Source organism: Microtus pennsylvanicus, chromosome 2, assembly GCF_037038515.1.
Source record: "Microtus pennsylvanicus isolate mMicPen1 chromosome 2, mMicPen1.hap1, whole genome shotgun sequence".
NCBI classification, from domain to species: domain Eukaryota; kingdom Metazoa; phylum Chordata; class Mammalia; order Rodentia; family Cricetidae; genus Microtus; species Microtus pennsylvanicus.
Genome location: NC_134580.1, coordinates 4,441,426 through 4,464,426, shown reverse-complemented (window position 1 = coordinate 4,464,426; position 23,001 = coordinate 4,441,426). Strand labels below are relative to the sequence as shown.

The following is a 23,001-nucleotide window of genomic DNA, read 5'->3' as shown; positions in this document are numbered from 1 at the left end:
GGGATCTGGGGACTTGGGAATTGTCTTCCAAGCACTGGCCCTACTCTGGTTTCTGTGGCCAGCCCTGCTCAGGTTAGGCTGGGTAGGCCACCAGGGCAAGCTGCAGCATTCTGAGCAGGCGATGATAGAAGTCAGGAGCAGAGGGAGCAGAGCTGGTCAGGCTCCAGCTGGAGTTCAAATTGGAGGGCAGGCAGGCTATGGTCTCCCTATGGCAAGGGGCGGTGAAGGTAGGTGGGAGGGGCTTGTGAGGGTGAGGGCAGAGAGGGTGAATAAAGGTTTCTAGGGAATTCTGCTAGATGTGGCAAGTGAGAAATGCTCCCTCTTCGTGGTTCCACTGCTTCAAGGGAGCCCATAGTGGAAAGGAGAGGGTCACATCTGGGGAGAGAAGAGGAACTCGCCATTATGCAAAGTGGGTTTATTCACTGACAGAGAAGGCTGGAATTCTGGGCCAGGGCGGGCAGACAGGTGGTCAGGATTTGAAGTGCATCCTGTCAGTTTTCCAGTGTGCTGGTGTGCTCATCCGCCACCTTTAGTGGTGCTCTCCTTGTGTTTCCCTGGCTACCGGAGGGGAGAGCTGGCCCCGTTTCTGAAACCATATGGCCTCCTGCCACTTAAGTGCCTGCCCCCAGATGCCCTTGACCCCTGCTGCCCTATTCAGGTTCTCTATGTCGGGCCGAGTTCGGACATGTGTAATAGGAGCAGGATCGGGATGCAGTGCAAGAATTGGCTCCAACAGTTGGCCAGAGTGGTTCCAGAGGAGGCCAGCCAAGGCGCGCTGCGCAGGGAGAGCACAGCTGCCTGGGGTAGCCTAGGAGAGGCCTCCGCAGGAATAGGCGGTGCCTTTGAGGGGCGCGTCTCTTCGGGGCGGAGCTTTTGGAGGAGCAGGAGTGGTCTGGGTGGATGGGGCGTGACCGGGGCGGTGCTCTGCCACCCTTGGTAGAGCTACAATCCAGCTCCGGCCCGCAGAGGCGGCTCCGGAGGGGCGGGGCCGCTCCTCCCTTGGGTCCGCTGCGAGCCCGCACCTCCCAATTCCCGGAGCCTACGAGGGCTAGCGGCGGCTGCTCCGCTGGGCTCCAGGTTGGGCTGCCGGGCGCTGGGCCAGGGCGGGAGGGAGCGGGGCGACGGCTTACGCGGAGGGCGGCGGCCTGGGCCCGCCGAGCCATGGCGGCCCCGGAGCCGGCGCCAAGGCGAGGCCGGGAGCGCGAGCGGGAGCGGGAGGACGAGAGCGAGGACGAGAGCGACATCCTGGAGGAGAGCCCGTGTGGCCGCTGGCAGAAGCGGCGGGAGCAGGTGGGCACGGGTGCGGGTGACGCCGCCGTCCCGAAGCCTAAGGCTGGAGGCCACGGGGCCCTTGGGGTCCGGGCAGCCTGAAGGTCTCCCCTGACACCCTGGCCTCTGGAGGCCCTCGGAGCCCTTTGGCCCCACGCCCTGGTGAGAAACCCCCATTCCTTGAACACCACTGTCATCCTGGGACCACCTCCACGTGCCTCTTGGATCCCCTGCTACCCCTCCGGGGATCGTCCTCAACCTTCACATCCTGGTCCACCCCTGGACACCACCCCTATCCTCCTAGAGGGTAGATCCCCAGCCTCACCCACCCCCAGCTCTCCCTCTGAGCTGGGCAGGGCTGGCAGCACATTCATGGTTGGGGGAAGGTGGCAGGGACCACGTCCACACCCTGACTCTATTCGTATTGGGACACACATCCTTCCCACCTAGGTGAACCAAGGAAACATGCCGGGGATTCAGAGCACCTTTCTGGCCATGGACACCGAAGAGGGGGTAGAAGTGGTGTGGAACGAACTCCACTTCGGGGATAGGAAGGCCTTTTCGGCCCATGAGGTGAGGCCTGTTCATACCCCCTTTGCTCCATATCGTGATTGCCCCCACAACCATCCTCCTTCCCTAGGAGAAGATCCAGACCATGTTTGAGCAGCTGGCGCTGGTGGACCACCCCAACATCGTCAAGCTGCACAAGTATTGGCTGGACGCCTCTGAGGCCCGCGCGAGGGTGAGCTAGGGGCGGGTGTAGGGCGGAGTGAAGCCACAGGCTGGGTGGGGCAGCATGGGGACCCACCCGCAACGGCGGAGCCCGCCTGCCCGCAGGTCATCTTCATCACAGAATACGTGTCGTCTGGCAGCCTCAAGCAGTTCCTCAAAAAGACCAAGAAGAATCACAAGGCCATGAACGCCCGGGTATGGGGAGTGGGCTAGGGATTGAAGGGAGTCCAGAAAAACTTAGGAACAGTCGTGGGGTGGGGGGTTCAGAGTGACCTCGGGACAGGAGTGGGGTAGCGGGCGGGCTCCGCAGGCTCAGCAGCCTTTCGGTGCCCACCCGACGGAGTCGTGCGTCCGCTGCCAGGCCTGGAAGCGTTGGTGTACGCAGATCCTGTCGGCACTCAGGTGAGAACCCGGACTTGCCCACGCGCTTGCCCCCTGCTCTGCACCTTTCCGGTGCCCTCTGACCCCGTTCTTCCTGCCTCCCTTCCTCTATGCTTGCAGTTTTTTGCACGCCTGCAGTCCCCCCATCATCCACGGGAATCTGACCAGCGACACCATCTTCATTCAGCACAATGGCCTCATCAAGATCGGCTCTGGTGCTGGCGAGGCTGGGCGGGACAGCGGGCAGGGTTGGGGAACCTGCGGGAACCCAGGGCAGAGATTGCCCAGTGTGCCAGCCTTCTGACGCCTGCTCTTTCTCTCCGTGTTGGCCATTGCAGTGTGGTACCGCATCTTCTCCAATGGTGCGTGGGGCCTCTGGGGTGTGGGGACCTTGGAGAAACTGATCTGCTCAGCCCCGCGCTCTTCCTTAGCACTTCCTGATGATCTCCGGAGCCCCATCCGCGCTGAGCGGGAGGAACTTCGAAACCTGCACTTTTTCCCACCAGAGTATGGCGGTGAGTTCCTTATGGTTCTCTAGGGCACCTGACCTGCAGGCTCATCAGACTGACCATCCCTGCCTTGTTCTTCCCATTTCAGAGGTCAATGATGGGACTGCAGTGGACATCTTCTCCTTTGGGATGTGTGCACTGGAGGTACTGGCCACTCTCGACATAGCCTCTTCTCCCCTGGGCTCCAACCCATCTCACCATGTTTAATCTGTCCCTCTACCCAGATGGCTGTACTGGAGATCCAAGCCAATGGGGATACCAGGGTCACCGAGGAGGCTATTGCTCGAGCCAGGCACTCACTGAGTGACCCCAACATGCGGGTGAGGAGCTTACCTTGCTCTTCTGGGATGGGCTGCAGGTGCCTCAGCTTGCCCTTGAAGTGCTCTGGACAGCTAGAAGTCTAGCCTAATCAGTGCATTTGGGAGTATACCAGCTGCTGCACTAAGGCCTACACGGAAGAAAGGCTCGTGGGACTCAGATTTCACAAGGGTGACTGGAAGTAGAGCTTGGGTATTCGGGGCCCAAGTTTACAGCATCAGATCCTGAGCTGCTAATGGGAAGCCTTCCTCTTCTCTGCATCCATACAGGAAGGCTTTGCGGCACCACTGAGGAGGGAGGATGTGGTGATTGGACCCTTGGGGTCTAGGGTCTTCAGGGACCTCCTCTAGAGCAAGGATCTTCTACCTACCTCCCGCCTCTCCTCTCCACCACCTAGGAATTCATCCTCTCCTGCCTGGCCCGGGACCCTGCCCGCCGGCCCTCTGCCCACAACCTCCTTTTCCACCGAGTGCTCTTCGAGGTGCATTCGCTGAAGCTGCTGGCAGCCCACTGCTTCATCCAGCATCAGTGTGAGGGGCAGAAGGGCTAGGGTGGACCAGGAGCCTGGGGTCAGAACGTGGCAGGGTCTTTGCAGGACCCTTGGCTTGGGTCCATCTCCCTGAGCATTTTTTGTGATTCACAGACCTCATGCCGGAAAATGTGGTAGAGGAAAAGACCAAGGCAATGGACCTGCACGCCGTCCTGGCTGAGATGCCCCAGCCCCATGGACCCCCAATGCAGTGGCGGTGAGCAGTGACCACATAAGACTTTCCCTACTAGATGCCTGGCTAGCCTTTAGCCTGACACCGCTCATGTACTACCTACTCCATTCTAGGTACTCAGAGGTCTCCTTCTTGGAGCTGGACAAATTCCTAGAGGATGTCAGGTGAGAGCTGGCATGAGACTGAGGAAAATCACTGTCAGGCCTGAGCCCCCAGCTATATACCCCCTGGTATATCTCCAGGAATGGGATCTACCCACTGATGAATTTTGCGGCTGCCCGGCCCCTGGGACTTCCCCGTGTGTTAGCTCCACCCCCGGAGGAGGCCCAGAAGGTCAAAACCCCAACCCCAGAACCCTTTGACTCAGAGACCAGGAAGGTGAGTCCTGACTTCTGTTAAACTGTGCTGTCTTTCAGAACTGTCCACAGCCAGATAATGGGTGCCTTTCTCTGGGTGGGGTGGGGGGCTCTGTCTCCCCATCCCAGTTCTCCTCCAGACTGCCAGAGACCAAACCCAAGCTGACCGCTTTATGGACACTGTAATCAAGCTGAGACACCCATTTCCCCAAGGCTTCTTGCTTTTGCAGCCCTTTCCCCGTCCTGTTGCACACCCCATTCCGGAGGCTTTGGCCATGTCCATTCCTCAGCGGGACCCAGAGCCATCACCTTCCTTCCTTCCACAGTGCACCCTAAGTTCAAATGCCAGTAGTCAAAGTGTCCTGGATCCTGGCTGCCCAGAGAGTGACTAGAAGGCGGTGTGAGCTCCAGCCTCCTGGCCTGCTGGCATCTTGCTTTTCTGTGCAGTCACATCCTGGGACACAGCAATTCCCCTCCCCACCCTTTTCAAGGCATTCTGTTCACCACTCAGTACTCAAACCCAAACCTTTGCTGACACCTCAGTGCTGGTGCAATGAGATGAGCTTTCTGGGCGTCCCTTGGAGATGCTTAGCGTTTTTGAATCTCTGCTGATCTTTCTGGGCTCCTTTGCTAAGCGGTCCTGAGTGGCTAATGTAACTTCCCTGCCCTCAGGTGGTCCAGATGCAGTGCAACTTGGAGAGAAGCGAGGACAAGGCTCGGTGGCACGTGAGCAAGGGTGCTGGGCAGGGCTCCGGGGGCTGGGGAGGAATCAGTGCTGGTGTGCTGACCATGCCATCGCATCCACAGCTCACTCTGCTTCTGGTGCTGGAGGACCGCCTGCATCGGCAGCTGACCTATGACCTGCTCCCAAGTAGGCTGAAAGGGGACCAGGTGGCGGCCTGGGGCTCGGGCGGGCGCTGGCTGGTGCCACCACTCACTTGTCCTCTCTTCAGCCGACAGTGCCCAGGACCTTGCTGCTGAACTAGTGCATTATGGCTTCCTGCACGAGGTAGGCGGGGTGCACTGCAGGTTTGGAAAGGTGCAGGGTGGCACGAGCTGCCCACGACTCCCATGTCCCCTACCCATCCACTGCAGGACGACCGGACAAAGCTAGCAGCCTTCCTGGAGACCACCTTTCTCAAGTACCGTGGGACACAGGCTTGACCTTCCCAGTCCTGGCAGCCCAGCAGGGATACCAGGGCTCAGGGTTGTCCACTTGGCAAAGAGTGCCATACTGCTCAGAGCTGCCTTCTGCCTGTGTTTCCTGGAGCCAGTGAACACAGGCCCTGCTAGTGAAGACACCTCCCCCCACCCCAGCTTTCTGCAGCAGTGTGGGTCCTGGGGTGGTGATGGAGTCCCAAGCCTGAATGGGAGTGGAGGATACAGGTCATTTAGGGGAACTTCCCCATCTCTATTGGACAACAGCCATACATTCAGGTGACATAGAAACCCTAGGGAAGGAGCCTGAACTCAAAAGTAATAGAGCCCCTTCAGGTGTCAAATGCAATACTGGGCATCAGGCAGACCAGACTTGGCTGGAGACTCAGAGTCTAGAGAGCTTGGAGTTGGATCCCTGGTCCTACCCAGAGCAATCCCAATCCCATGCATACCTGTCCTGAGCCCCCTCTCACTGATCTTCCACACACTTGAGACCAGGACCTGTGTCCTCCCCAGAGTTCTCCAGCAGGATCAGCAGGATCTTTCTGTTCTTCATTCGTGAACTGCCTGTCTTCCAACTTCAAATTTAAAGTCTTAAATGCTTTTTAAATGTATGTATAAATTCAATGCACTCAAGTTCCTTCTTAAACAGTTCTTCATATATGAAACCAGGAAAGACACTACTGTGTTATTAATAGTTCCACATTGCTGCTGTCACGTTTGTCACAAACCCAGTGGCTTGAGACAACACTAATACAGTTCTGTACATCAGAAGTTTGATACAGGCTCCCACTAGGTTAAAACCCAGTCATCTGTGACTGAAGTCCTTTCTGGAAGAGGGATGTAGAGTGGGGATGGGGCTCACCTCCTGCTCCTTCAAGCTACTGGTAGAATTCGCTTCCTTGCCGTGGTAAGGCAGAAATTCCTACTTTTTTACAGCTGCCAACTAAGAACCCTTCTCAGCTTCTAGAAGCCACCAACTTTTCTTAATTCTCCCTCCACCTTCAAGACCAGCAGCGTCAGGTTGAATGTGTGTCATGGACTAGCTGTCTGGTTTTCCACTGCCTGGAAGGTTGGGGCCTTTTGTGAGTAGGTTGGACCCACCTAGATAATCTAGGATGATACCCCCTCAGGGCCTGTAGCTGAATCACACCTACAGAGCACCTTTTGCTACGGAGACTAATCATCCTGGGGTTTGGTGCTTAAGAGAATGGACGTGGGCACACGCAGGGTGGGGGTGTTGCTGTGTTGCCTACCATACCATCTTAACCAAAACCAAAACCTAAAATAAAGCAAATTTGTCATGGGACAGCTAATAAACTGAATGAACACTGATTATGCATGGTCTGACATAGTTTATTTGGAAAATCCGTAACAGACTGTACATGTGATTAAATTGAACTCCAAGGCGTCTGTGCTGTACTTTATCTTGTCTCTGTTCAGCTTATCTCTATTTCTAGAGATAAGATACAGTTTTGCTGCCATTACCTGGCTTGCCTGGAACTCAGTATCCAGACCTGGCCTGTGCAGTGTTTATAGGTGTGAGCCACCTTGCCGTACTGCATATTGTTTTAGAAGTTGAATTGTTGGGGACACAGGGTCAATAGTAAAAAGCAAGTACAATCTTCTGCCCTGATTTTCCACAAATTTCAGTCTCTTAGCCTCAGCCTGGAGCTCACTCCATAGACCAAGCCTGCCTCAAACTCAGAGATCTACCTGTCTCAGACTCCCCAGTGCTGGGATTAAAAGTGTGTGCCACCATGCTATGCCACTAGCATGCTTTGGGTCCTGTTTATTGCTTTTTATATGTTAGGTGTTCCCACATGGCAACTTGTCAGGCTAGTCACCTGCCCACCCTCTGAGCCAGCATCCTATGAGTCTGATGGGCATCAGAGCTGTCTGAGTATCAGTCTAATTAGTGCCGGTCTCAGCAAGGAACAAGGTGTCCCAAGCTATAGTTTCTTTCTTGCACAACTTTTTGTTTTCTCTGAAGTTAATAATTTTCTTTTTTTGCTTCGTTTTTTTAAAGCATTCATTTGGCTCTCTCTCTCTGTGTGTGTGTGTGTGTGCGTGTGCGTGTGCGTGTGTGTGTGTGTGTGTGTGTGTGTGTGTATACCATAGCACAGAAGAAGGTCAGAAGGCAATCTGTGGGAGTTTGTTTTCTTTCCACCATGTGGGTTCAATTGAACCCACTTTATCAGGCTTGGTGCCGAGCCCCTCGCCTGCTGAACCTCTCACCAGCTCTTAGCCTTAGCTATGTGTTTGCCATTAATTCATCACTGGGGTCCTCTCAATATTTAGGACCAAGTATGACCGGCCACTGTTTCTCCTTTTACAGGCTCTCTGCTGTTCTCTTGTCCTGTATTGTAGTTCAGGTAGCAGCATGTCTTGCCCTGCACCAGGATTCTATGGCATGCTCTTCTCTCTGGGCCCATGCGTTCTTCTTCCTTGATTTATGGCACCTGAAAAGGAACGCCTTCAAATTGCCCGAGAAAAATATATGGGAAATTATGGAACCTTTGTCTGTTTGTCCTTATTCTAGTCTTATACATGACTGAAAATGTACCAGGGTACAAGAAGTTTGCTTAGCTGAGAATCCTCAAGATTCAAGGGTGTCAGGTTACATTCTTCTAGTTCCAGGAATTGCGATGCTTCTGAGTTCTGACCTTTTCTGTAAGAGCGCTTCTGTCTCTCCTGCCCTTTCTTTGCCCAGTGTTTTGGAAATTATCAAGAATTCACCACTGTAAACAAAAAAAAAGAAAGAAAAATGACATTTTAGCAAATTGTTTATTGATTTCTCTATTTCCTAGATAAATTATTGAGGTGTATATTTGTAGTCCCTATTGTTTTACATTTATTTATCATCTGTTTATGTGTATACACATGGATGCATGAGCTGATCATGAAAGGGCTTAAGGGCAGAAGTGAAGACTTCTTTTTTTTTTCAATATATCCCAATCGCTGTTTCCTCTTCCCTCCTTCTAATCTCCCCATCCCTCCAGATCCACCACTCCTCCGTTTCCCTTCAGAAAAGAGCAGGCCTCTGAGGATATCTCTGGAACACTGCATAACAAGATACAGTAAGACTAGGTACAAACCCTCATATAAGGGCTAGGCGAGGCAACCCAGTAAGAGAAAAAAGGTCCCAAGAACAGGCAAAAAGCGTCAGAGACACCCCTATTCCCATTGTTATATGAGTCCCACAAAAACACCAAGCTAATAACAATAACATATATGCAGAGGACCTAGTGCAGACCCATGCAGGTTCTGTGATGGATGCTTCAGTCTCTCTGAGCCCTTAGGAGTCCTACTTAGTTGATTCTGTGGGCCATGTTCTCCTGGTGTCCTCCACCTCCTCTGGTTCCTTCTCCCTCTTCCTCGGGCATTTCCCAGATTCCAAGGGGAGGAGCCTGATGGAGATCTCCAGTCTGGGTGCTCTCTCTGCTGAGTGTTTGTCTTTGGGTTTCTGTATCGCCTCCCATCAGTTGGAATAGGTACTGATCTGGGCTTCCCCCTGCCAGGGTAGCTTCTGGTAGAGCAGGGAGACAAGGCTTATTTTCAAAAGCAATTCTGTGAAATTGTGAGGTTCAGGTATTTTACATGCGTAGGACTCAGGAGAGGGACATTCCCCATTGGTAACTCTAAGAACCTGGTCCAAGCTGGACTGTGGTTGTACACACCTTTAATCTCAGTACTTGGGAAGCAGAGGCAGGAAGATCTCTGAGCTGGAGACCAGCCTGGTCTACGGTCTAGTTCCACAACAGCCTGGGACACACAGAGAAACCCTGAGACGCACAGAGAAACCCAGTCTGGGAAAAAGAAACAGAAAACCTAATTCAGCTACCTCTGAAACAGTGGTGTTTATAGGCTGGACCACGCCATTATAAGTGAATACAGGTTCTTTGGAGTGAAAGTAAAGCAAGGACAGGAAAATCTGAGTGGGGGCAACCAGATGCTGGGCCATGTGTGGAGCAGGCATTCAGAAGCTGTTTTTGCTAAATCATTAACTCTTTGCTGACTCATAAGATAGCTGAAGCCGTCAAATGCTGTCACCATGCAGTCTCCTCTGGCTAGTTCTTCTAAAGAAGACAAATTCAACATCTCAGTGAATTTAGAGGTTTTAGCAGCTTGCGAAAGACATTTCTGAAAAGTGTTGTACGTTAGTATCAATGGAAGCTACCACAAGAGGGTGGTGCCTGAGGTTCCCCCTGGTGGAACCTGGTGGAACCCCTGGTGGTTCCCTGGTGGTAAGATCCAGCCTACTCAACATCCTGGGCTGGGGGTTGCACCATTTTCAGAGGTTCTGGTAGGCCCATCTTGTTTTAAATCTTGGAGAATACTGACCAATGTGATTACAGTTTCTATTTTTTTTGGGGGGGGACCTTTCAACTTTGTTTTGTTTTCTTTCTCTTTTTCTTTTTTAATTTTATTTTGGTTGTTCAAGATAGGGTTTCTCTGTGTAAATAACCTTGGCTGTCCTGGAACTTGCTCTGTAGACCAGGCTGGCCTCAAACTCACAGAGTTCCACCTGCCTCTGTCTCCTAAATGCTGGGATTAAAGAGGTATGCCACCACTGCCCTCACCTGGCTGAGATAGGATCTATTTAATATCTGGCTATCAGAGCTAAACAACTTGGAAAGGTAGACTAGGATGGCATCCAGTTTATAGAGATCCGCCTTGCCCCTGCCCTGAGTCTGAGCGCTGGGATCAAACGTATGTACCACCACATTCAGATTAACTTTATTTTCCAATCTATTAACTTGCTTGCTTTCATATTTGCTTTTAGTTTTTCAAGACAGGGTTTCTTGGCTGCCCTGAAACTCACTCTGTAGACCAGAGTGGCCTTGAATTTAGAGACCTACCTGTTTCAGCCTCCTGAGTACTGGGATTAATGTGTGTGTCGCCATCACCTTTGGGCCATTTTCATTTTTTTCTTTGGAAGAAATTTCAGTCAGTGGTCTCTTTTTTGAGACAGGGGTTCTCTGTATAGCTTTGGAGCCTGTCCTGGAACTCACTCTGCAGAGTAGGATTAAAGGCAGATGACACCACCGCCCAGCTCAGTTGGTGGTTTTTATATTCTTGTTTTTTTGGAATGCAACATCTTTTGGGTATCTTTGATTATACTGCTTTCTCAGGGTTTGTTTGTTTTGTTTTGTCTTTTAAGACAAGGTTTCTCTGTAACATTCCTAGCTGTCCTGGAACTAGCTCTTGTAGACCAGCAACTCAGAGATTGGTTTACCTCTGCCTCCCTCCCAAGTGCTATCATTAAAGGCATGTGCCACTACCAACTGATTTCAATTACTGTTCTTATTCTTTTGCTTCATTTATTGCCTTGGTTCCTTCTGAATCTTATTTCCTCACCCTTCCTTGCTTGGTGATTCTGGTTGGCTCGTTGTGCTTAAGAATGAGATGCTAAACCGGGCGGTGGTGGTGTATGCCTTTAATCCCAGCACTTGGGAGGCAGAGGCAGGCAGATCTTGGAGAATTCGAGGCCAGCCTGGTCTACAAGAGCTAGTTCCAAGACAGGCTCTAAAACTAGAGCGAAACCCTGTCTTGAAGAAACCAAAAAATAAATAAAATAAAAATAAACAAATAATGAGATGCTAAGCTGGGTCTCAGTGCTTCTTTTCCAGAGCGAAGCTAATTTGCAGCCACTGTTGGCAGAACCAGGCCTTCTGGCACCATGTGGTAGGGGCAGAAGTCTTGAGGCAACTACGTTTTTGTTTTTTCCTATCTGCGCTTTTCCCGGAAATTCCAGACACAACCGTCATAAACCAGTCTGCAAAAGTAGCGCCCACCCTTCCCCAACTCCCCAGCAGTTCATTTCTCCGCCCTCTTAGGTTTTGTTTGTTTTCAATATAGCTCCTGTGCTACCAAAGGGACTCCGTAAGGGGAGGAAAACATTCTGCCTTATTTTGCTAGAGATCTCTATATTAAATTATAAAATTTTCCGGGGTGGAAAGCAGAATGGCTATCTGGGGCAGCTAAAGGTGCCTGAGCTTATTTGGTGATGTTTTGCAGGCAGCTTTGGGACTCGGTGAAACTCAAGACAAACGTCAGAGCAGCTCCTCCGCACACAGCACAGATGATCATACAGGTTTAAACATACACAACTTAGGACTTGGGGACCAGCGTGCCCACAGGACTGTATACACAACTGGCTGGGGAATCATCTCTTGGGTCCACCGGCATGTCACCCGTTTTAAAAGGCTACTCGTTCACAAGGAAAGAGATTGTGTTTCCAAATAAATGCAGACTTCTGACTTCAGAGACGGACAAAACAAAGATGCAGCAGTTCTTTTGTTTCTTGTCTCAGATGTCAACGGACGGAGTCGAGAAGAGATCAGCCGCACTTTTCCGCTGCTTTCTGCGAGGGGATTTAACCAAAATAACTGTGCTGGTAAAATAGGCAGACGGAACTGATTTAAGAACGCTACAGGCCGAACTCCGCAGGCCTCTCCGGGCCGCCACTCCCACACTCCCGCCCGCCCCGGTCCCGCCCCGGTCCCGCCCCGCTCCGTTCAGTTTTAGTCCGGTGAGTTAACTGCCTGCTCCGCCCCGGAAATGCGTTCCGGTCTCCGTCCACGTAGCTAGGGAAAGGTCTATCGCGAGAATTCCGCGTCCGGTGCCCAGATCGCGCGAGACTGCGGAGGGATCTGGGGCTTGTGGCGCGCGCGGCGGCCGCGACGGACGCAAGATGGCGACGGCGACTATAGCTCTTGTAAGTGAGTCCCTCGCGGCCGGGGGCGGCAGTCAGCTGGTGGGAATGAGTCGTAGGCCGGGCCAGGACGCGGAGGGCCCCTGGGTGCGTAGCGGCTTGACCGGGCCTCACACGGACCCTCCTGTGGCCCCCGGCACGCGGGGCGGGGGCGGAGCGGGCGCGTGCGGCCGCTGCCGCGACTGTAGCTGTAGCTTCCGGCTCGAGGATTCCAGTTTCCGGCGGCTGGGCGGGGTGGGCCGACCGCAGGCGGCCCAGCTGGGTCCCTCGCAGGGCGGTCCTCGCTTTGCTGAGGTTGGGCGACAGCTGTCTAGGCGGCCGGCGGCGTCAGGGAGCCGTGGCGCCTGCTCTGGGCCTCCGCGACTGCGCCTGTGTTGGGGACGCGGGAGGGGCGGACCCATGACATTTGCTCTGCGCCGTGGTGCACAGAGAAGCGGGTTTCCCATTTTGCTACCCCACAATCCTCCCACATCTTTCGAGCAATCATTCTTCCCCAGGCTCTGTTGGAGAACCCAAGAGTCAGTGCCTGCCTTGGCCGCAGGTCTTGTGGCGTCCTAAGACTCTGCTCACCCAGTCTTGTGCTGGCGAGCCTCCGCTCAGCTTGCTCCCTGGTCAGTCAGGAATATTCCGGGAGTGTCTGCCACAGGTCTTCCCACTTCAGTCTTAGGAACCATGTATCTCTTGGACCTCACCCCACTGCAGCCCAGCTTTTTATTCAGTGCCACCCTCACCAAGAAGGATGGAGCGAGGTCTGGGAAGACTTAAGCAGGATTCATAGGGCCAAGTTAGACCCAGGCTGCCATTGCTCGGCCCTTGCTGGGAGCTGCACCCTCATACTTGGAAAGGGGCTCTTGCCCCAGTTTATGAGGGATAGATCTAGTGTGTGCCACTCACATCGTGGCTAACTTTAAAAAAAAAAACAAAACAAAACCATGCTCTGCTGCTTGAAGCTACAGGAGCAAATGGGCTTTGTGGAGAGACAGATTGTTGAGTACTAGGTGACAGTCCTGTCAGGTGATAGAAAGGAGAGAGACAAGGTCTGAGATACTCTGAACAGCACTGGAGGAGAGTGGAGGCCTTGTGTCTGAGTAACCGCTGGCATTCATGCAGACTGAAAGGTTAGCTGGGGGGGGGGGTCAGCTCTACCATAGCGCGGTGCCAGACAGGTAGTGTCATTGTTGAGATGGGCTCGAGATGGGCACGGGCAGTAAGTCTCACCATTGAAGCAGTTTGAATAGTCTTTGCCATTAGTTGACTATGAGGCCCCTGGAGTTGTCTCTCTCTCTTCCTTGTTTTGCTGCATCCACAGTGCTCAGTACAAGCCTGGCTACCCAGGAAGCAGCACTGCACCTTGTGAAGGGACCTGGACAGATGGAAGACAGCGTCCTGCAGCCAGTCCCATTCTAGGGGCCTGGCACTGCTATCAATGGTACTAATAACTGCTAGAACCTATGGCTTACTTCCCACACACTAAGGGACTTCATGGAAGGTGATTCTGTAAAATCTTCGCTGATGCCTGAGAGATAGGCCATCTCCCTGCACAAGAGGAGCTTGAGGCCTAGATTTTAGGTGATTTGCCTCAGGTTATTTAATGTGTCTTATAATGGAAGTAATTCTTTGTTCTGAGCTGGTGAAGGGCAGAGCTTGGCTTGTGCACCAGAGACGCTCAGCATCACTGTCCCTCAGGGGGGCTCCCCCTCTCTTGATGCACCACTCTGCCTGGGTTGGGGAGCATTGTGACTACAAGGCCTGCTGGTTTTCCTGGGACAATTTGCTGAGATGCGTATTAGTGACTAGCTGAGTTAACAAATGATAGTTTTCTCTAGATGCTTCCGGTGACTGATTAAAACAGAATTCTAGACTCTTGGAGAACTCTCTCCTGGAGTAAATGGGCTAAACTGGATGGTTTTCTTTTGTAGTGTCCATAGGCAAGCTTTCCCTGGAATGCTTATATGCATTGTCTGTGGATTTCGGCACTATCTATCCTTTTCCTGGAGAGGCAGGAAGTTATACATAGCCCCATATTCAACCTTCTCACTGGTGTCTGGCTAGTGCCAGAAGCATGCTTTCTCTGTGGGTGTTGAAGCAGCTTCTGTTCTATGGGTGTCTATGCCAAGGAGTCGACACTTCCATTAGTTTTCTCTGGAATATCATTTCTAAGTCACAGTGGAGCTGAGCTAGGCAGTAGTGCACATTCATATGGGTAGCACCGGGAGCAGCTCTAGGTACAGGCTGGGTCAGCCATAGTCTTTGCAGTATACTAGGCTTCCCCGTCTTTAGTAGTCTGATGACCTGAAAGGCCCATCTTGTCCAAGTTGGCCAGCCTCTGGCTTTGTCTCCAAGATTGGGCACAACCATCTCTCTGTCTTTTGATATATGAGGAACATGTTCTTGAGCTGATGGTAGTGAAAGCACTTTCTGACTTCTGTTCACACTGCAATCCCTGAGAACCTGGGGTAGGTTTTAAGGCTCTTCCATCACATCATTCTACTCCTTACCATATTGCCCACCTCTGCCAAGGTCTGTCGGGTGGCAGGGGCCACTCTTCCATCTTCTGAGCACTGCCTTTGGATACCAGTGTTCTCTATGTCTCCTAGGGTGGGTCTTAACCAGTGTAGAGAACTAAGTTCTCAGCTGTCTTCTTAGGGCAGTTTTGCACTTTGGCTGCTGAATGAGGGAAGCCTAGATTGGAGCAGAGCTTGTGGAATTACTGGAATAAAGGTTGAGCTTAGAGGCTTGGCCCAAGTGTGTATAAAGCTTGATGGAAGCAGTGCTCCTGCTGCCTGGGGAAGGATGAGAGGATACAGCCAGCTGGTCACCCTGTCATCTAATCTGGCTCAATCTGTCAGCAGAAAAGGGTGGCTTTCCTTGGCCTTGGGCTGGAACACTGCTTGCTCTCTGTCCTTTTCTTTTTGTCCCTTCCTGAGAGACTGTCAACTTGGGCCTGCTCCAGCTGCTGCTCTGCTTTCTGTCGGTACCTTGGGTGGCTGCATATGTGCTGGCAGGGTAGAAGGTATAAGGGCAATACAACGTGGGATTGATGCTGGAAATAAACTCAGCTGACCTTAAGCCCTTGCCCAGCCTCCCTTGTTCTAGATGAGGAAGGCAGCCTTCAGCTTTGGAAAATGAGAGGGTCTGGGTGATGGGTGTGCTTGACTCTTGGTTACATCTCCTTCCTGTCTGCAGCAGGTCAATGGCCAACAAGGAGGGGGGTCCGAGCCAGCGGCAGCAGCCGCAGCGGCGGCGGCGGCAGTGGTGGCAGCAGGAGACAAATGGAAACCTCCACAGGTAACCTTAAACATCATTTCCCTCAGGCCTGCCTGACTGCCCATGTATCCTTGGGCCTAGAGAGACCCAACTGGGGCAAATTGGACTTGTGGTGGGGGACTCCAGTGACCAGCCTCTGCCTTCTGGGTAGACAGTGTCCACAGGACTGGGGCCTTGGCCTGCTTCTGTTTTGTCTCTTGCCTGTGAGAGTCCATCTAGCCTATGCCTGGCAGGGCCTGGCAGTTGGCTAGCCAGGCAGCAGGGGGAGGAGATGGAGATGATGGGAATAACTACAGTCCGGCCCTCAGTGATTCTGGCTTTGAGCCATTAGCATTGTGCAGAAGGATGGGTCCTCTGTTTCCGAATGGCAGTGTTGTGTCTAGAGCCAGAAATAGGGATTTTCATTTTAGCTCTTTGTTTTCATGTAAGTAAAACAACAAAATAACATGTAAGTCAAAGCACACAAGTCTTGGGGAACCCCCACCCCCCGCTTCTTTGAGCTTATGTGGGTGTGGATGGATTTTGTTCTCTAGTCACTGGCCCATGGGAGTAAGTCTTCTGGGATGTGAAGCTGGGCTCTGTTGTTGCTAGGTGATAGATTCTTTATTCCCACCTTTACAGAGTCCCCCAAGGTTTCAACAAGATAGTGTGGTGGCCTTTGACTAGGCCTTCCAGGCACTGGTGTTTGTGTCGGGGGGCCAGACAGAGATGTTTGGTATGCAGCCTAGATCTTGGGACTTTGTGGGGGCTGAAGCTCTCTGTCCTGACTGGCTGGCCAGTATGCCATTGGTTGGTGGGAGAAGGGCCTTTTGTTCACCAAGACAAAGAAGAGATTGAAAAGTTTCTAGGGGGCCCAAGAAAAACTGGCATTTATTTCCATGGCGACAGCCTACTCTAGTGTCACAGCCTCATAGGCCTGGGGCCAGAGAGGGCAGAGGACACTTCTAATATGAGCCAGACTGCAGTCCTTGGTTCCATCTCTTGAGAGACTTTGGGATCTTCTTGGGACTCTGCCCCGGGGAAGGGGGGGGGGTCTTATAAGTTCCCTGCCTTTTGACCCTTGACCAGAAACTCAGCACTCTGGCATCCATGATGGGGTTCATGGGGTTTGACTCAGCCAGACCCTGCCTGCCTCTTTTGTACTTCAATCCTTGCCTGTTACTCCTATGCTATACTGTGGGCCTTCCTCTCTGCTGTTGCTCTCAAAGGTTGTGTCTGAAAGCCTAGAAGAGTCCCCAGAGGTATTTTAAACTGGTTGGAAATGTGTGCTGGCTCTGTTTGTTACTCCCAGGGTCTGCTGGCTCTGACATTGGGCTTTCCCTGTTTACATGGTTCTTTCCCTCTCCTGCAAACAGCTTGAAAATGGCCTTGATAGGAGTAATATAAACAATTCTCGTAGCATTCGATCATGTCTACAGCCAAGTCTCAAGCCCTCCCCTAGCTACTGTCATGTGTTCTACATTTATTTGGCTAGAGTGCTGTTCTGTACCTGACTTCTGGTATGCTGAACACATGACATATAGTACTGTTAATGTACTGAAGTGGACTGTAGCCCCTTGTAGGGCTCATGAACTGAGGAGTAACACTCACCCTTTCTGAGAGGCCTGAAATGGGCATTATTGGAGAGAGGCCCCTTGCCTTGTTCTGGGGTGGCCTGAGGACCTGAGAAGGGCCGTTGAGGAAACCAAGAGGTTAGAGTGCTAGGTAGCCTGTAAGTAATGAATCTTTGATCCTGGTTCTGCTCTCTGGGCTCTGGAGCACAGCAGAAGTTGGCTGTTCCTCAGGACTTGGGACAGAGACTCTAGGGTCTCTGTCAACAAGGGGTAGGCACACTGATCTCCTGTGTTAGTTGCATAAGAAGTCCATTGTGCTGCTAGTCCTACAGGGTACCTGCCTGATTTAATGTGTCCCACCCATGAGTCATGACTGTGACAGAAGCCTAAATGGGGATATTGGTGTCTGAAGGGAAGACCTACATCCTAACCAGGCAGGAGGTAGCTTGTACTGGGGCTTAGATCCTATTGGTTTAAGAATCTAGGGATAGAGGGCCTGTGGGGCTTCTAGGACATGAGAAATTTTGGTTTACTGCTGAACAAATCCTTTGTTTCCTATTCCAGGGCGCAGATTCTATCAAGATGGAGAATGGGCAAAGCACAGGCACCAAGCTGGGGCTGCCTCCCCTGACGCCCGAGCAACAGGAGGCCCTCCAGAAGGTGAGAGTGCACCTCTTGGGCACAACTGCTCAGCCAAGATTGGTGAGGCAGGCCATCCCCCTTCAGGCTGGACTCCCCAGTGCTCCTCACTACCATCTCTTGCAGGCCAAGAAATATGCAATGGAGCAGAGCATCAAGAGTGTACTGGTGAAACAGACCATCGCGCACCAGCAGCAGCAGCTCACCAACCTGCAGGTGAGCCCCTCCACCCTTCTGCACGCCACTGCCACTATCTTGGGGCTGGCTCTGCTGGAGGCCCTCCTGCCCAGCCTGGGCCAGGAAGCCTCCACTGCCCCTTCCCACTACCTCCACCATCTCCTCCTCTTCTCTGCCTCCTCCTGTGCCTGTGGCCGACTGCCCCCAGAAGGTGTTATCACTCTCAGACTCTCAAGATTCATTCTCTGGACCACCAGGGTCCTCTCTGAGGCATGAGTGGCCTGGCCTTTCCTCCTGTTGCTTGATAAGGCCCCTTCACCCCCTTCCCACTCCTTCTCTGTAGCTCTGCCCAGTTCTCCTTCTTGGTCTTCCCACTGGTGCCTCTGGGTCTCCATCACACCCTTGTCACCCAGGCTGTGCACAGCCATGGTGGCAGCATGTAGGTTGTGATCCTCCCTGCCCCTATGGTCAGGCCTTTATCCCTGGGCCCTCGACTGAAGGAGCAGTCTAGGGGTATGCTCCACTGGGCCCTACTCTAGGCTGGAGGCTGTGATATCTGTGGGAAGAAGCCTATGTGAAGCTGACAGGTTCCTGGGCCTTGAGCCTTCCCCTCCCCCAGGTCCAGCCCTCAAATATTCATACTGGCTGTTCACTGTGCTCTGTCCATCCCTCTCCTCCCTTCCTTCTGCCCTCGCCGGTCTTGCTGCAAAGGCTGTGGGGCGGGGCACCTGGGGCTCTGAAGCCCCCCCTGGGCAGGTGCCAGTGACCAGCCAGAGTGACCAGCAGTGTGGGAAGGCAGGCGGGCCTCCCTGGCAGGGCGGGGACTCCGCGCCTTGCTGCTGTCTGCGTGAGGTGTTGACGAGAGCGGGAGACTGCTCGGCTCCAACAGACTGAACTCTGTCTTTACTGTCTTTCAGATGGCAGCAGTGACAATGGGCTTTGGAGATCCTCTCTCACCTTTGCAATCGGTCAATAGAAATGCTCACTTCTTCTGGGGCTCATGTCCTTAGTCAGGGCTAGAGGGGGGCAGTGAAGCCCACTGCTGGGGACCTTGCTCCCCTGGCCGGCCCTGCCCGCCAGCTCTGGACGAGCACAGCAGAGCGCCAGGCATGGTGGGGCCAGTGGTGTGTGGGCACTCACCCTGGGACCGCCCCTGGGGAGGCCTTCATCTGCTCTGAGGGCCCACCTTAAAACTAACCGGCCAGGTAACTGCGGAGGGCAGCCGCGGCAGCCAGCCAGGGAGGGTAGCTGCCAATGCCAGGCTCATATGTGCCTTGTCACCCCACGTGGGGAATGTACCTGTGGACCTCCAGTTCCGACAGTCTCCAGGCTGCCTGGGCTCTTGGGTTGGGGTCAGGCCCCTGATAAGAGAGGGGTCCTAACTGTGGCCCCATCATACTCTGGAGGGAGGATGGATGGATGGGGTGTGGGCTGGGGACCTGAGTGAGCAAGAGAGGGAAGGGCATACAACAACTTGGGTCACAGACCTAGCTCTCAGCAAGGGGTAGATGTCATGTGGCCATGGCTGCAGTAAACAGAGGAGTCTGGGAAGGAGATGGCTCTTCCTTGCCCAGAGGCAAGTTGAAGTGGCCAGGCCCTATCCTGGGGAGATCCTGTGGGAAAGACATGGCTCATTCTCTGGGGTATTCACTTGGAGGGCCATCCCTGGATGAGTTGCCCTCATATTTGAGACATACTCTGGGAAGCACCTGTCTGATAGGGAGCTGTTGACCCTCTGAGGAGTCCTGGGAGATGTGGTCAGAGATACCTGTAGTTGGTCAGTCTCACCTTGAAGGGAAGACTTAGACTCTCTTGTCAACTGTGGCCTGAAGGACAGTTGTAGCTTCATGTCTTTGTGGGGCTTAGAGAAGGGGTGGCTCTACCCTTGCGGCCCTTCATCTGGGCAAGAGCCTGAGGTTTCTCAGGAGCCAGTTTGAGGGACTGGCCCCCAATTCAGGGAACTCCTAATGTGAGGAAAGATAGGCCCCACCTGGGTGAGTCCTGTGTTTGTGGACCTTTTAGTCCTCTCTCTCAGGGAGACTGGACTAACCTAGGCCCGCTAATGTCTAAAGAAGTAAACTGGTCTCTTGCCACTGGGACCTTTGTTAGGGTGAGAGGAGCCCTTGTTTGTGTTAAGGAATAAGGCCCTGCCAGGCCTGTGGGGCCCTACTTGTGGCTCTAGAACCCCTTGCCTGGCACATCTATAAAGTGTTGGAGGGAGCCTTTCCCAGGGCACGGGGAGGTCCCTCATTGCAGTGGCCCAGCTCACTGCTAGTCCTGCCAGCTTCCCAGCCCCAAGGATCCCTGAGGCTTCTTCATTGGGTTTTCTGCTGCCTTGTGATGCTCTTACCTGGGCCAGCTCTTGTGGCTACAGTCATGTGCTCCAAGCAGCTCTTTTTTGTGGGAGGTGTTGGGATGGGAGAGTGTAGAGCATACTGAGTCCTCACCTATGTTTCCCTGCATGAGCAGCTTGCTCCTTGTTCTCTCCAGAGCGCCCCTGTCTGGGCTCCCAAATTCCTTCCCTGGGATCTCTTCTGGGCAATGGCTGCCCTGTCTTCTGCCACCCTCTCTTCTGGCCTCCATGCCAGTAGGTGTCTCTGGCTTGGACAGCTCCTCCTTCCCTCTTCTGTCCCAATACTTGGCTGGACTAGTGGGAGGATCTCCCAACCTAGCCCAGGTACCAGGCCCCCAGACTGGAGAAATGGGCTGAATTACAGAGCTTTCATTCAGCCTTGGCTTCTGACCACCTGTCAGCTCTGCTGCCATAGTCTGTCTGGGACCTGGGTGGGTTGGGTACTTCCATGTCCTGCTGTTGGGCCTGGCCTTCCTTGGGGTGGGGTCCTGTTGACCCCTAAACCCTGGCTGCAAGAGCCCAGCCTGCACTTCACTGCTGCGTGGGGAGCCCTTCCCACAGCAGAGCTGGGCGGGTGGGCCAGGATGGGAGAGGGCTGCTGAGTCTCCTGCCTTCCTGACAAGCCAGTGGCTCTCTCCTTCTGTCCTGCTGCAGATGGCAGCTCAGCGGCAGCGGGCACTGGCTATCATGTGCCGGGTCTATGTGGGTTCCATCTACTACGAGCTGGGGGAAGACACCATTCGCCAGGCCTTTGCTCCCTTTGGCCCCATCAAGAGCATTGATATGTCCTGGGACTCTGTTACAATGAAGCACAAGGTAAGCAGATCGGAGTTACCCCAGTGCCCTAGCTTGCCCTCCTATCTGCTTTCCTGGGCTGATGGCAACTCCCTGTGTTTAGGGCTTTGCCTTTGTGGAGTATGAAGTCCCAGAAGCTGCACAGCTGGCCTTGGAGCAGATGAACTCAGTGATGCTTGGGGGCAGGAACATCAAGGTAACGACATGGTTTGGTCTTGGGGCCTAGAGCTGAGAATAAATGAGTCCTTGTGTGCTCACATAAGACAGTCACCACAGGCGTAGGCCGATGCTAGACTTTGTTCTTAACCTCTTCTATAGGTGGGCAGACCCAGCAACATAGGACAGGCTCAACCCATCATAGACCAGCTGGCTGAGGAGGCTAGGGCTTTCAATCGCATCTATGTGGCCTCTGTACATCAGGACCTCTCTGATGATGACATCAAAAGTGTATTTGAAGCCTTTGGCAAGATCAAGTCTTGTACACTGGCCCGGGACCCTACAACTGGCAAGCACAAGGGCTATGGTTTTATTGGTAAGTTTGGGGAGAGACAAGGAAAAGAGGGAGCCCACCTGGTACTGGGGCTGGCCTTCCTCACTGCTCATCCTGCCCTGCAGAATATGAGAAGGCCCAGTCGTCCCAGGATGCTGTGTCCTCCATGAACCTCTTTGATCTGGGTGGCCAGTACTTGAGGGTGGGCAAGGCCGTCACACCCCCCATGCCCCTGCTAACACCTGCCACGCCTGGAGGTCTCCCGCCTGCTGCTGCTGTGGCCGCAGCTGCAGCCACAGCCAAGATTACAGCTCAGGTGAGAGCTGGTGCAGTGGTGTGGGTTTGACAGTGGGTGGATAGGCACACTGATCCTTTGGGAACTGGCTCTTTAAATGGTTTTGGGTAGAGATAGCCAGACTAGAAAGTGACTGGTTGCCTTTTGGTTGCAGGAAGCAGTGGCTGGAGCAGCAGTGCTGGGTACTTTAGCTACACCAGGACTAGTGTCCCCAGCACTGACACTGGCCCAGCCCTTAGGGGCTCTTCCCCAGGCTGTCATGGCTGCCCAGGCTCCTGGAGTCATTACAGGTGAGTATGAGTTTCTCCACCATTCCTTACGCCTCACCTTGAGGCTGTCTTCAGCTTCCCAACTCATACTTCATTTCAGTATAACCCTTTTAACCCAGGGCAGGCTGGCTATAGCTATAGCCAGCCAGCGCTCTACTCCTCAAGGAGGGTGTATGTGTGACTATTGAACTTGGTTGGTTTTGCTGCAGGTGTGACCCCAGCCCGCCCACCCATTCCAGTCACCATCCCCTCTGTGGGCGTGGTGAACCCCATCCTAGCCAGCCCGCCAACGCTGGGGCTATTAGAGCCCAAGAAAGAGAAAGAAGAGGAGGAACTGTTTCCTGAGTCAGAGCGGCCAGAGATGCTGAGTGAGCAGGAGCACATGAGCATCTCTGGCAGCAGCGCTCGCCACATGGTCATGCAGAAGCTTCTCAGAAAACAGGAGGTAGGTGGTGCAGTGCCAGTGCCTCTCTAGGGAGAATGGGTCGAGTGTGGTCCATAGGCCACAGCATTCACTTCCCTTTCTCACAGTCCACAGTGATGGTTCTGCGCAACATGGTGGACCCCAAGGACATCGACGATGACCTGGAGGGAGAGGTGACAGAAGAATGTGGCAAATTTGGTGCTGTGAACCGGGTCATTATCTACCAAGAAAAGCAGGGCGAGGAGGAGGATGCAGAGATTATCGTGAAGATTTTTGTGGAATTTTCCATGGCCTCAGAGACTCACAAGGCCATCCAGGCCCTCAATGGGCGCTGGTTTGCTGGCCGCAAGGTGGTGGCTGAAGTGTATGACCAGGAGCGTTTTGATAACAGCGACCTCTCTGCGTGACTTTGGCCCCCTTTCCTGGACTTGCACTTCCCCCTTATTTCCTTTGGGTTCTGTAGAGTGTTAACAGTGGTGTCCTTGGGACCAGGCACTCTTCCCAGCCCACGCTGTAGTGTACATAAAGGTGCAGATACTGCTGGCCCTGAATCCCTGTCTGAAGTTGGTCCCTTGA

At 53.4% G+C, this 23,001-nt stretch overlaps 2 protein-coding genes across 9 annotated transcripts; both read left to right on the top strand.

Moving 5' to 3' along the window:
- Positions 1 to 968: 968 nt before the first annotated feature.
- Positions 969 to 6,780, top strand: Nrbp2 (nuclear receptor binding protein 2). The gene is made up of 18 exons (XM_075959598.1): positions 969 to 1,290; positions 1,720 to 1,842; positions 1,910 to 2,011; positions 2,107 to 2,196; positions 2,363 to 2,403; positions 2,503 to 2,597; positions 2,721 to 2,744; positions 2,814 to 2,897; positions 2,980 to 3,035; positions 3,116 to 3,211; positions 3,607 to 3,739; positions 3,853 to 3,955; positions 4,045 to 4,095; positions 4,174 to 4,309; positions 4,960 to 5,013; positions 5,095 to 5,158; positions 5,241 to 5,296; positions 5,383 to 6,780. The coding sequence occupies exons 1-18, from the start codon at positions 1,162 to 1,164 to the stop codon at positions 5,449 to 5,451; spliced, it is 1,506 nt and encodes a 501-aa protein (XP_075815713.1). The 5' UTR covers positions 969 to 1,161; the 3' UTR covers positions 5,452 to 6,780.
- A 5,280-nt stretch (positions 6,781 to 12,060) lies between these two features.
- Puf60 (poly(U) binding splicing factor 60) lies at positions 12,061 to 22,976 on the top strand. Of its 8 annotated transcripts, XM_075959594.1 has the most exons (13): positions 12,102 to 12,166; positions 13,473 to 13,592; positions 15,350 to 15,451; positions 17,548 to 17,643; positions 17,749 to 17,838; positions 18,717 to 18,767; positions 20,807 to 20,968; positions 21,051 to 21,143; positions 21,266 to 21,479; positions 21,563 to 21,753; positions 21,887 to 22,022; positions 22,211 to 22,446; positions 22,533 to 22,976. In XM_075959594.1, exons 2-13 carry the CDS (start codon positions 13,590 to 13,592, stop codon positions 22,830 to 22,832), a joined length of 1,674 nt encoding a protein of 557 aa, XP_075815709.1. In that variant the 5' UTR covers positions 12,102 to 12,166; positions 13,473 to 13,589; the 3' UTR covers positions 22,833 to 22,976. The 8 variants fall into 8 exon arrangements, with proteins under 8 accessions (XP_075815707.1, XP_075815710.1, XP_075815709.1 ...); XM_075959592.1 differs by lacking the exon at positions 13,473 to 13,592 and having other exon boundaries at positions 12,061 to 12,166; XM_075959597.1 differs by lacking the exon at positions 18,717 to 18,767.
- Positions 22,977 to 23,001: the final 25 nt, after the last annotated feature.

Bases quoted from the DNA above. Each gene is read 5' to 3' on its own strand.
- Nrbp2 (XM_075959598.1), top strand. From the start codon at position 1,162: ATGGCGGCCCCGGAGCCGGCGCCAAGGCGAGGCCGGGAGCGCGAGCGG. The intron at 2,745-2,813 runs GTGCGTGGGGCC...GCTCTTCCTTAG, and splicing joins GTACCGCATCTTCTCCAATG to CACTTCCTGATGATCTCCGG. The intron at 3,036-3,115 runs GTACTGGCCACT...CCCTCTACCCAG, and splicing joins TTGGGATGTGTGCACTGGAG to ATGGCTGTACTGGAGATCCA.
- Puf60 (XM_075959590.1), top strand. From the start codon at position 12,143: ATGGCGACGGCGACTATAGCTCTTGTAAGTGAGTCCCTCGCGGCCGGG. The intron at 15,452-17,547 runs GTAACCTTAAAC...TTCCTATTCCAG, and splicing joins ACAAATGGAAACCTCCACAG to GGCGCAGATTCTATCAAGAT. The intron at 17,839-18,716 runs GTGAGCCCCTCC...ACTGTCTTTCAG, and splicing joins AGCAGCTCACCAACCTGCAG to ATGGCAGCAGTGACAATGGG.